Source organism: Metopolophium dirhodum, chromosome 1 (assembly GCF_019925205.1).
Source record: "Metopolophium dirhodum isolate CAU chromosome 1, ASM1992520v1, whole genome shotgun sequence".
NCBI lineage: Eukaryota > Metazoa > Arthropoda > Insecta > Hemiptera > Aphididae > Metopolophium > Metopolophium dirhodum.
Genome location: NC_083560.1, coordinates 95,105,176 through 95,118,637, shown reverse-complemented (window position 1 = coordinate 95,118,637; position 13,462 = coordinate 95,105,176). Strand labels below are relative to the sequence as shown.

Here is a 13,462-nt window from a genome sequence, read left to right as displayed (position 1 = left end):
GATATTTATTATTTAATCGATGACTATTGAGTATTGACTCCACAATAGTGTTAGTGTGTTAGTATACAAATTAGGGGAAGTAGAGCTCCTTGTTTTCCTTATTTCCACTGACTTTGACTATACGCACTTGACAATTTAAGAGTTAACTGATTTAGAAATCAAAATACTGCAGATTGCTTATTGTTATTTAAAAACGAATGGCTGTAGATACATGAAATTTTGACTGAATGTTTATATTAGCATTTTCTTTACACCATAAAACTTTGAAAATAATTTGACTCTTTTTGAACTGCTTACAGACATTTTCAGTTTCCATTTTTTTTAGTTTTTTTTTCTATAAGTATTAATAAAGTTTTATTTGTTAGTTAAAAAGCTTGAAAATTTAATAGAAGGCTCCTAGGTTATTGTTCCAAAGGCAGATGAAAAAAATTAAAAATCCTTAGTCACAGTTTTTATTTATAAGCATTTAAAGTTCAAATTTTGACAAAATACGGAAAAATCACGAAAATTAGCAAATTATTTTGAGTTGAGAATTCATAAAAATTTTTCTTTTTAAATCTAAGATTTAAAAATGTAATACAAGATTATCCATAAGTTTATAACTTATAGTATATTGTATAGTATATATATTATATAAATGATAAATCACACTCCTAGAACAAGACTGCCACAACTCAAAATTCATAAATTTTGAGTTATGACTACTTTTGGATAGAGAAAAATAAGCTCTATTAAATGCAAGAACGCCACATTCAATATCATTTTTCATTTAGCCACTATAGAGATGTGTCAGTATTGAATTATTTAAATATTGGTTAATTTTCAATGCAAGAGAGCCATATTTACTTTATGGCAGTATACTTATTTTTATTTATCCAAATTATCACTGAAGTCAAAATTCAAGACTGCCTTATTTCGACTTGTGGCGTTCTTGCACTGAATAAAAACTAATTATCGTGTAATATATTGAGTGCAAAACAGCAATATTTAGAGTTGTGGCAGTATTGCATTTTATAATTTATAATTGCATTTTTTCATGGCTTAAATTCAATACTGCCATATTTTAATAAGTGGCCATCTAAAAATCAATTTCTGTATGCAATACAGTTGCATCTCAAAATATGGCAGTCTTGCATTTACTTAAAAAATTGTGAATGGCCACAAGTCTAAATTTTTGGGTTTAAGAGTGAATTTCAAAATATTTAAAAAATTAATATTGTAAAGTATGATTGTAAGTATTTAAGTGTTCAATTTCAAACGCATAAGTGAAAAACTCATTAAAATATCTTAGGTCCAAACTTCAAATTAATTTTTTTCAAAACTATACATTTTGAGTTGTGGCAGTCTTGTTCTAGGAGTGCGAAATACTTGATACACTGTATAGTAGAATATGTATAAATTGATGATGTGCATTGTTAATAATTAAATGTTATTTCGTATTCGTAATTCTTGTACAAAATGTATAAGTATTATATCGTTTACTTATATCTCATGTCATAATAAAAGCAGCCAGCAGGGCTCGTAAGATCTTGCATTTGCATACCAATCTTGCTAAGTCGTATTTACCTAATGCTAGAGGACGTAGAAATCCATTTCAGAGTAGGTACCATGGTTATTGGTTAAGTATGTGAAGTTTTTTTTAGCCTACTTGGCATATTTTTGCGTTTTTCTATTTTATTGAGCGTATTTAGGCAATTTAGCATGTATTTTAACAACATTTTATGAAAGATTCATTAATTTATATTTTTACACTGTATAAAATATATTATGAGAATCATTTTAAAATTTTCGAATTGTTGTTTTAAAATTAACGACTGCCAGGATATTTATTTTATTAGATTATTATTTATAAATAGATATTTTTAAAATTTAAATTTGGGAATTACATTTCAACAAATAAAACAACTTCTAAAAATATCAATAGATCTATTTTCTTGTTATTACCAAAATGTCTTATGTTTTTTTCTTTTTTTTAATCTGCATAATTGTAGTGCATATATACGCATTTTTCTGAACTTTTTAAGTCATATTTCAATGCATACTTAAATGGCCAGATTTTAATGCATAAATGAATGTTTATTTAAGACATATTTTGACACAAACTTAACAGTCATTTGAATTCAAAATATTTTTAAAAAAAAAACAGACCTATAGTTAATATAATTAAAATACAAATATTTTATAAGAAATTACATTTTGCTGAATAATGAATAATCCTTTATGTATTATAGGTCCATAGGTAACTAATTATTAAGTTAAAAGAATACAAAAAATATTTTGATTAATATATCCAAAATAACATCTAATAATAATATAAACTCATTGTGTTCACAGATTTAAGCTAAGTTTTTAGTTATTATGAAATATGATTATGAAAACCCATGCGAAAGTACAGACCTTTAAGGCATTTTGTCTACATCTTTCTAATCTAAGTAGCATTTTTATTAACTAGATTTCTTGAAGAACCAACGAGACTGACAAGCGATAATACATTATTATATTATTTCTACAGTTCTACATAGATCTAAGAAGTAAACACTATACCAGGGATCATCAACCTTTTTAGGAAGCCATATTATATGTTTAAAAAACTTAACCTATTATATTTAAAAAAATGTCAAGGGCTGTATTTGTAATAAAAGCATGTTTACATGAAAAAATACATGTTATGCTTAAAATTTGTTTGTGTGACTTGAATAAAGACAATGCAGGTTCCTTGTTGAAGTTCCGGTACTATACAGTAATCCAACTATTTTTTGGGATAAATCGATGCTGACTGTAAGATACACAATTAATGCAAACAAAATATTTGTTATTATATTTTATAAGCAACAATAGATTAAAAATAAACTATAAACAAATGGCATATATTTCAACAATGAAAACTTAAAAAAACATAACAATAAGAATCTTAAAGAAATATTCTAAATAATTTTTAATTTTAAGTTTAAAGTCAATCGCAAAAAATTGAATTCACATTATGTCATATTAAATAGTATTTATACAGTTTGAAATTTCAACAATGATCAATATAAAAATAAGTACAAATAAAATTTTAACCTTTTAGGTATAAGTAAAATATATACATTTGTAAAAATGTTTTCTTTTAACTGTTATCCATTGCTAATAAAAACTTTCCAAGTAAAATAAGTTTTTTTGATAAAAATGTTAATTTATACTTCTTATTATTAACATAAATTATATTAACTAAAATAATAATGGCTTGTTAATACAATTTAGTATATGATTGCTTGGCCACATAAACTGTTGATTTTAATTGTATCAATTATCAATTAATTGTGTTTAAAGAATACATTTTAAATTAAAATACATTTTATTATACTCTGATATATTCATAGAAACAAATTAATTGAACTACTTGACTCCTACTATAAATTAATATTTTGAGTGTAATCATAATCTATAGTTGGTATGACTGATTGAACAAATTTCAAAAATATAATTAAGTACATGTGTACTCCTAAATCTCTCCCACCGTCGGTCACCATTTGGATTAACTTCTTCATAATATCTGCATGCCTGTAAATATTTCAAAATCATTAATTTGATGCCAAACAACTTAATATTAATTAAAAATGTAATAAAAGTATTCAAATTATATTTTTATAATAATGTTAGTTGTTATTAAGCATATACATGTTTACATGGATAGGGGTTGGTGGGTATTTGCCATTCTAAGTTAAGTGGCTCAGTATGTTAGTTACCTACATTTGAAGAGGTATTATCAGAAGAAATAAAAATTATCTTATTGATATTATTATTAATTCATGAAATCCAATTTTAATGATATACAGTAAAAATGTAATCAATTAAATAAATCAAATTAATTTAAACAATTGTATGGAATGGTAAAACCTATACGAGTATAATTTTCTTTTTATAATTTTATGAACATTAGACTATTTATAGGTTTACCATTCCATTACAGGTATCTAACAATATCTAGTTGTAATTTGTGTACTATAATATCGTAATATAAACAATGTATTATGAAAAAAAAACAAAGTTGATAATAGCTGATCATTTTATTATCATCATTTTGTTACATACATAATACATATGTAATTATTTTACTTTCTACAAAATAATATTATTTATAACACATAATCATAGTGTGTCATGTCAATAGACAGATAATAATCATTATAATTCTTATTTAATTTGGCAGCTGCCTCCCCTGCAAAATTTTCTGTTCCCATCAGATTTGCCGTCAAAGTACTTATAATATACTGTTTTTTAAAAATAAAATATATAATTAATATATTTGACAGTATGCAATCTCAAAATAGTTAATAATACAATTATAATATTGTATTAATCAGTGTTATCGTATTGTATTATAATATTATACATAGCATGAAGACTAGAGATAAAGAGGCCAAACTCTACCACAAAAAAACGTCCCGTAAAACATAGCACACTAATTTCTCCACCAGTCTGCGTGGCGATCAAACCCGAAACTGGGTCCGAGTATAATTAACCCGTATTAGATAGACATACTTGACTTTATTACCTTTAAAAAATTATAACTCAAAAACTAAAAATCGTAATTAAATTATAATTACAACATCGTATTCAGCGCAAATTTATCTTTAAGAATAAACTACAAAATAATATTAATGTTCTGTATTTACGTAATAAATGTACATATAAACAGTAAAAATAGATAAACTGTTTCATTTTCATAATTATTATTATTATTTACTACAGTTTGGATATTTTCCTGTTTTTTTTTTTATTTTCCCTTACTAGTCATAGTATCTTTATAATTGTCTATTTTTACAATAAAACACATGCGCATTATTTAAAAAAACGGACAATATGGCTTTAGAAAATTCTTCCTTCTGATCAACACAACCAACCAATTGGATTGAATCACCTTGTTCAATCTTTGACGTAATAGTTAATAAATTATCCATATTAAGTTCTTCATTTTTCAATGTTTCTAGTATCGATTTTCTAAAGTCGAAATTAAACTAAATAGATTAGATGGATGTATCAAGTGACCCTTTGATCGCAAGTCTATAAGTTTATTTCTAGATCAGCGGTCCCCAATATGCGGCCCACACTAAAATTAAATTGTTCTTACATAACTTTAAAAGATATTTTTAATGGTAAAAATAATACAATGGAATTTTGGAATACACTTGAGGAACATCAATATCCTTCCCTTTTATCAAATGTAAAAGGTATTCTAACATTTTTTGGAGCGACATATTTATGTGAGGCTGCTTTTAGTAAGGTAACATTTATAAAAAACAAATACAGAAATCGTTTGAGTGATGTGCATTTGGACGATTTACTGCGGTTGTCAACATCAAATACAACCGTAGACATAAACAAAATTATAAAAGAAACAGAAAGGCACCTCCATCAATATCAAAACAACATTAAATCCAATACATTAATTCTATTTATATAAATATCAATATTAATCTAATAATTTAAAAAATAGATAAATTTAATATGCTAGTATAATAATATGAATGATTTGTATTTTGTATAAAATAAACTATGAATTGAAATTTAAAATTATAATTATAAATCCAAGAAAAACATTTAAGTCATTCATGAACTTGTTCCTACAATACCCTTTCCTTATAATATAATATAATATAATATATTCCTTATTAATGAGGTAAAAACATTTCCCATATTGCCGCAAAAGCACTGCTGGTTAGACTTATTTTGAGGTTAAGAACAATATTTATATGGCATTCGGGGTTATTTTTATGGACTATATTATTATATTATTTTCTCCGACCATATAATCTAGTTGGTTTATAAAAAACTAGCTAGTTTATAATATGGTCGAAGGTTATTTTAAACTTGTATAATACTATAATGCCATAAACTCAAAAAAAGTCTGTAGGGCAGCGCGCAATACAATTATTGTATAGCGGTCAAATTTTGAAATGGATTTGCCTCACTAAGCGGAATGCTGATAAATGATAATGTCCGACATTATCTTCTAAGACCGTGCGTTGAGCATTCAAAAATCTGTTTAATTTGTTGGAATATCAGTGGACCCATGAATATAATAAAAATGTAAAATTCTTTCTGTCTGGTCACACTGATTTGCTAATGTTTACATGCATTTGGAAGTTGCAACTTACAAGTTTGTTAGGATAAATTAATTGCCTCTGTTCGGAATAACAGTCTCACAAGAAACAAAGACTAATGGGAATTATCTTTCTACCGGGAACACTGATATTCCAACAGGTGTTGCAAATCTGTGCCCCATAAGAACCCATGTTAAACTCAAAAGGTGCTCTTTCTGGTTATTCTGTGGTATATATTTTTAATGATAACTGATAAGACAGCTTTATCTGTGGTTACTGGTTTGTTCTGTGAAAACTGACAATACTGACTTCTTATACAGTAGCTAACCGCAAATCAATTCTGAAATCCTACAAATTTATTGAACTAATATGAAATAAGAACAATAAATGTGAAGAACGGATAAATTGGTTCACTTGTTGTGATAGACAAAATATTTTTCCTAGTGTCTTCTTGGCTCCCCTCTCAAGAGGACCTGCGCACGCTTATGTGTGTTATGATAAAATGTTGGTATATCACAGTTTTTTAGAAAATATATAAATTGTGTACCTAAAATAACTTGAATCAAACAATAACATGACCCTTATTTATTTATTCATTAATTCTTTAAGTTTTCCCTGATTATGGTGTGTACCACTCCAGTCCAAAAAAATCCGGATACACCATTAATATTAGAGAAGTCTTCTTCAGCATTTATAAAGTAAGAATACTGTTGGGATTTAACAATATATATTTCACAATAATAATTATATAAAAAAGGAAAATACCAATAACTTATTTATAAGTGAATTTATTTTATCATTTTATTTGTTATAAATCATAGGTGTGTTCATTTAATAATGACAATTTTTAAGCATGTACAAGATCATATTTATTAAATTTGAAATTATAATTATTGCTCATAAATGCTTTTAAGCATTCATTATTTAATGTTATTTTGACAAGGCACTATACTGGCCGCACATTAAAATCATGACCAGAACACATTATGCTAGATTGTCGGCCGGGCAAATTAGTAGTATAAAACTAGATGTAATGGATATTAATATACACAATTATTAATAAGTAAACGGACAAAATTATCTTAAATATGTAAGCTCGGCTTTATGAAAAATGTACATACTTGCAGGGATGTATTGAAGCCATAGAAGGACCTGGAACATGTGGGTGAGATTCCATGGTAACAGTTTTCTTAGCATAATCTTGACTTATATCTTCATACATTTCTTCAACACTTAATGGTACTTGATTCTAGGATTCATAAACAATTATTTTTATATTAAAAACAAGAAAAACTAGCTTTATAATTTGATATTTAAGCTTCATATTAAGTAAGGTTTATGTAAGGTAACATTGTGTTAGGACTGACATCTGTTTTAATTATAATATGAATTTTATAGTATAAAAATTATACAAAACATTGACTATGTTGGCAAAAATGAAAAGTTAAGTTTATTATTAGAAAGACAAGACTTTCACAGAAAACTTAAATTTAAAGAGTTTAAAAGTTAAAAACTACTCAGTTTTATTTTTAATGCAATACAATAACATTTTAAAATACTTACTTCATTATAACCATAAAGCCACAGTCTTGGAGTTTGGTAGAATTTGTCATAAGTAATATGTAAATCATATGTTCGGGTTTTTAATATTTCATCAACAGATGAGCTTGATAACTTTTTAGTTTTTGTGTGTTCAGGATAAATAGTTACCTATAAAAACAATACAAATGCAAAATTTACCTTCATATTTTTTTTTTTGATCAATAAAAGTTATTTGAAAAATAACTAATTATTTAATAACTTTATAAATAATATTTAAAATATTATTTCAAAATAATATATTCCAGAATATTAAATCCTTTCCCACTCAAGATATATTTATTATGTTAAAATTTATTAGCAAATATTAATTAATAGAAATTGTTGAAATAATGATAGTTCTTTAATAAAACAATCACCTGGTATATCTACTATCATAATAAATAGTACCTATATTAATTTCTATTTTATACTGTATATATTTGCTATAGGTTTTTTTTATACAAATTTTAATATAGCTTACATTGCAATCCATTATTTGTTATTTAATATTCGTTTACTCACACATATAGTTGTTATTTTGTGAATTTTTTAACCTACTCATTGGATTTATGTACTTAACACAATTTAGAAGCATTGATTTTAAAATACACAGATAAGCCATACCATAAGAGTTTTTGGTGACTAAAAATATGCTGTCAGCCGCAGTCTAGGTTCGCTTTACCGATTTACATTGCGCTTAATATGTCTGAAAACTTAAATGTGTATTTTAGAATCAATGGTATGATTAAATATTAAAAAAAACCTCAAAGAAATTCTTTTAATAAAATTCAAATCAATTAATTTTATAGTCTTATTTGATTTTTTAAGGGCATACTTTGATATTTTTAGGCCATATTTACATGCATATTTTAAAGTTTAAAAGATTGAAAATATCCCAATTTTATTTTTAAGTGATCTATCAAGAAAATTTTAATAGATGTTATTATGTATGAAATAAACTAACCGAATCGTCTTCAAGCAAACCACTTTCTACAAATGCATCCATATCTACAGCATCACCTTCTTCCTCGTCGTCATCATCACCATCATCATCATCCACACAAACCTTTTGAGTATCAACATTAATATTTCTTACATTTGGGTTTTCATTGGTTGCACTATTTAAAACATGATTATCCGCGTTAAGACTTGTAACATTTAAACTGTTCAGGTTTCCCTACAAACATTTAAATATTAAAATTACGATGTAGAGCATTTATTTAATAAAATACAAAATATGTTTACAATTTGTATTAAATTAAACAGTTAGTTAAACCATATTTATGAACTTTGTGATTAGTATTTTAGACAAACTTAATTTTGATAAATTAACTATTCATTTTTGTGATAATAATAACACATACAAAAATATAAAATGATACAACATTATGGTCACAGGTATCTGTTATTTGGGATTAACTTTTGATAAGCATTTAAGATGGAATTTGCATGTGAACAATTTAGTAATGAGCCTTTGTATTTTGAGTTTAAGATACTATAAATTACGCAAAATGTACCAATGCTAGTTATTCCAACAGAGGAAATCTTGTTTCTAATGTTCTGAAACCTTAAAGGTTTATTGATCTAACAAAGACAAATAGCATAAATATGCGTACAGAAATCTACTCTTGAAGGATCAATTAGGTAGTCAAAGTTTAAAACTTTTTAATAAATTACTAGTGGCTTATTATTCAGAAAAATTGATTATGTAAAAATAACTGTTCCTGACTGATTATTTGTATCTTTTAAATAGTTAATAAATTGATATTATTAGTTATATTATATCAAAATGTGTTGTTGTATTATTTAACCAGTTTGTAACTAATTAGAGTCTTATAACAGTCCTGATGACGACATTGTTTTTGTTATTTAATAAACGGGTACTTTAATAAACGTTCATAATATTTTTGTGTTTTAAAAATATTTTGAAGTTACCGTCTACTTATTTGAATAATAAATTGGTCTTAGTAGTCTTACATACTTCTAACGATATCTCAGATATTTTTTCACTCAAAGGTGAGAGTGCAGAATCAAAATGATGCGTCTCAACCCATCCTTCATTTCCATCTTCGGATTCCACAATATTCTCTTGAACTTCACAGTTCTCAATCTATTAAAAAATTAATAATCCAACTAGGTATAGGTATCCAGATAACATATTATATTGATTTTTAAGTCAATTGAATCAAATTATTTACTTGTTTACATCGGCGTACACATGGAACATTCCTTGTAATTAAATATTGTTTGTTTTTTGGCAAATAAGATTTAGTCTTGCACTCATCACCACAAGCCCATTCCCATGTTGGACATGTATGAACCAAGTGGTCACCAGCAATAACAAACTCATTTGGAGTCACTACACCAGTTTCTTTAAATTTTGATTCCTATTAAATACACAAATCAATTTATAATTTAAATAAAAAATATAAAATCAAACAGTAATTGACGTAATGTACCTTCAATTTTGTTACTAGGAATTATAAATGTCACAGTACACCCCTGTCGAAAGTGCACTCAGTACTCAGTAGACATGTTATATTATGCTTTTTGTCTACTGTTTACTCAAGAAAAGATAACAAAATTTGAAGTTTAAAGGCAAGACTTGATTTGATTAAAATCGTATTTAAGTCTGGCACAACTTCTATACTTACACTAAAAAATATTAAGTACCTTTAAGACTGGAGTCAAAAATCCGGCAAAACCTAATGCAGTGCCCTTCACGCTATTGATAACGTTTTGCATGGTTATTTTGGTGTAGGTACTACTTTCAATTAGATGACTGGATGTACCTATATACTGTTCATGAGATCGAAATTAACCAGTTGGATTCCCGTCGCCGAAAAACCTTTGCTGGAGGTAAGTAGGTACTAAGTAAATACTAATAAGTAATAGTAATAGTAATAAGTTATGGTAATTAATGCACTACAAAGAAACGATAAACGAACAAGAACGAACAATTCGGATGAATTTCTATGAAAACGCGTAATGCTGTTGTTCGACAATTCGGCTGAGGGTCAGTAGATCCTTTGTATTACATGCGTAATAGTTACAATTGATAGAATAGAATCTGATACGAAACAAATACAACAAAATATTGCGAAAACTTTTGTAATGTGATTAATAAATAATATTATGTGATAATATGTGCCATTGTGTGTGCGTGGGTTTGTGTTAACTGATAAGAAAATTGAGAGCTCAAGTTTTTTGGGTAAATATATTTTTGTTATCAAAAGTAAAAGATAAGAAGTAAGAACATTGTCATTGTTCAGAGTGTTGTCTTGTTAACATTTTACAATAGATACAATAATTTTTAAGCGAGTATGACGTTGAATATTTAGAAGGCGCTATACTCCGACACTCGTATGTGTTCTCTCTCTGTCTTACGAATGCATAGGTAAGGGGGTAAGGCATAACATAGCAAATTGTACGCTCAGCAGATCACGTTTAGCTCTGTTAGTTTAAAAATTGACCTCTTATAAAATTTAGAAATAAGAATATTATTAAGTGAACATCATAGGGTTTTTTATATATTTTAATTTTAAAGAAAGTTGTGAGTATTTTAAAATGCACAGACAATTTACATTTTTAAAACACTCACAACTTGCTTTAAAATTAAAATCTAAGAAAAACCTAAGAGAGTCACTAGATAATGATCTTACTATTAAATTTTATATGAGGTCAATTCACTCTAATTTTTAAATGAACAGAGCTTAATGTGATATACTGAGCGTAAAATTTGCAATGTTATGTGTTTTTAAGAGAGAGAGAATGCGTGCTGATGTACTGTGTGGCACCCTCTTAATATTTAAAAATTACCGAAACACTATGTCACTATTATTGCTTAAAAATTAAAATGTTGTAAAAGTTCATGGATACTCAATGTTTAAATACTAGTTGATAGTTTGGGTTATACCTATAATATCAGTAAAAATACTTACAATTATCATTGTATTTAAAATGTCACTTTGTAAACGTAATTTACAAAATTATGTAATTCGAAACCCATTTACTATTTAGCCACATAATATAAAAAAAGGTGGGTAATTGGATGTCGCTCTGCTGTGCAGTAGGTTACAAGTGGGTCACTGTTATGGATGGTGTTAAATTTGACTTCAATGATATAATATCATTGTATAAGAAAAACGATTCTGAGCGAAAACGGTCAGTCAGCCTATGATATTACAAAGTATATTTGATGATATTATTGTGAATAAAGTAATTTATATATAACCTATTTACGTGGAGCCTTGTTTTAAATTTTCAATCCTTAGCCATAAAAGTTAAACATTTTATAAATTTTTAACTACAAAATAATTAATAAATTATAAATTTGATGAATGTTTCAAATTTTGAACTTTAAATGCTTATAAAAAAAATTGTGCCTATGTATTTTTAATATTTTTCAACTGCTATTAGATCGATATATCAGGTGCCTTATAATAAATTTTCACGCTTTTTTACCCAACGAATAACATTTTATTGATATTTATAGAAAAAAAAACTAAAAAAAATTGAAAACTGACATGTCCGTAAACAGCTTAAAAAGAGTCAAAATATTTCAAAATTTTATGGTGTATAGAAAATGCTAATATAAACATTCAGTGAAATTTTCAAGTATCTACAGTCATTCGTTTTTTAATTACAATAAAATAAGAAAATTGTTACATGAAAAATCGAGTGAATATTAAATGTTGTAAAAATATAAATTTTAGACGCTCATAAAAATTTTTTAGATAAAGGTAGACAAACTTATGACTAATCTTATATTAAATTTTCAAATCTTAGATTTAAAAAGAAAAATTTTTATGAATTCTCAACTCAGAACAATTTGCTAATTTTCGTGATTTTTCCGTATTTTGTCAAAATTTGAACTTTAAATGCTTATAAATAAAAACTGTGACTAAGGACCTTTAATTTTTTTCATCTGCCTTTGAAACAATAACCTAGGAGCCTTCTATTCAATTTTTAAGCTTTTTTACTGAACAGATAAAATTTTATTGATATTTATAGGAAAAAAAACTAAAAAAAATGGAAATTGACAATGTTCGTAAACAGCTCAAAATATTTGGAAAATATTATGGTGTAAAGGAAATGCAATTATAAACATTCAGTCAAAATTTCATGTCCCTACGGTCATTTGTTTTAGAGTTACACCAAAAACCAAAATCGATTTTCTCGATAACAGATTTTGCGTAAAAATTCCCGTTTTTCCTTAATTTTTCTTTTGTTTTTCACGTCGCTTTTGAAAATTACTGGGAAAATCCAAGCACTTTTATTGTCCTAAAAGGTGATGACAGACACAAAAAAATAACACACATCATTGTAAAATCAATACATTCATCGTTTACTCAGAATCTAAAAATATAAGTGTATATGAAGAATTAGCACCCTCACTTGGCCGTATTGACCTTTATTTTTCTTTGTCAAAAATTGTATTATTTACTATGTTTCTGATAAATTTGCTAAATTATGATAATAGTCGCCACCCCCCTTGTTACTAAAATACTAATTTAGTATTTATTATATATTACAAAATAAATAATAATACCGGATATCACGGGTTTTAAATTTTATTCCCTAGTAAATTTTTAATTTGCAGGTAGTAACATTTATTGAATACCTACCACATTCCCACAGAAAGCTAGAAAATATTTAAATTACTTAGATATATGATATATTATAATATTATAGTTCAGACATTCACTAAAAAGCTCTAAAGCTAAAAAACATAAAAAAACGCCCAATAAAATTTGTTTTAATTTTTTTTAATGTTCTGTAGTGAATTAACTATTTAA

General features: G+C 26.3%; 1 protein-coding gene across 1 annotated transcript; it reads right to left on the bottom strand.

Annotated features, from left to right (window-relative positions):
- Positions 1-2,795: 2,795 nt before the first annotated feature.
- On the bottom strand, positions 2,796-10,817 carry LOC132936414 (ubiquitin-like-conjugating enzyme ATG3). The gene is made up of 7 exons (XM_061003137.1): positions 10,338-10,817; positions 9,863-10,051; positions 9,646-9,774; positions 8,629-8,841; positions 7,647-7,793; positions 7,205-7,332; positions 2,796-3,540 (listed from the first exon to the last, which is right to left on the bottom strand). The coding sequence occupies exons 1-7, from the start codon at positions 10,407-10,409 to the stop codon at positions 3,390-3,392; spliced, it is 1,029 nt and encodes a 342-aa protein (XP_060859120.1). The 5' UTR covers positions 10,410-10,817; the 3' UTR covers positions 2,796-3,389.
- Between the last annotated feature and the right edge of the window lie 2,645 nt (positions 10,818-13,462).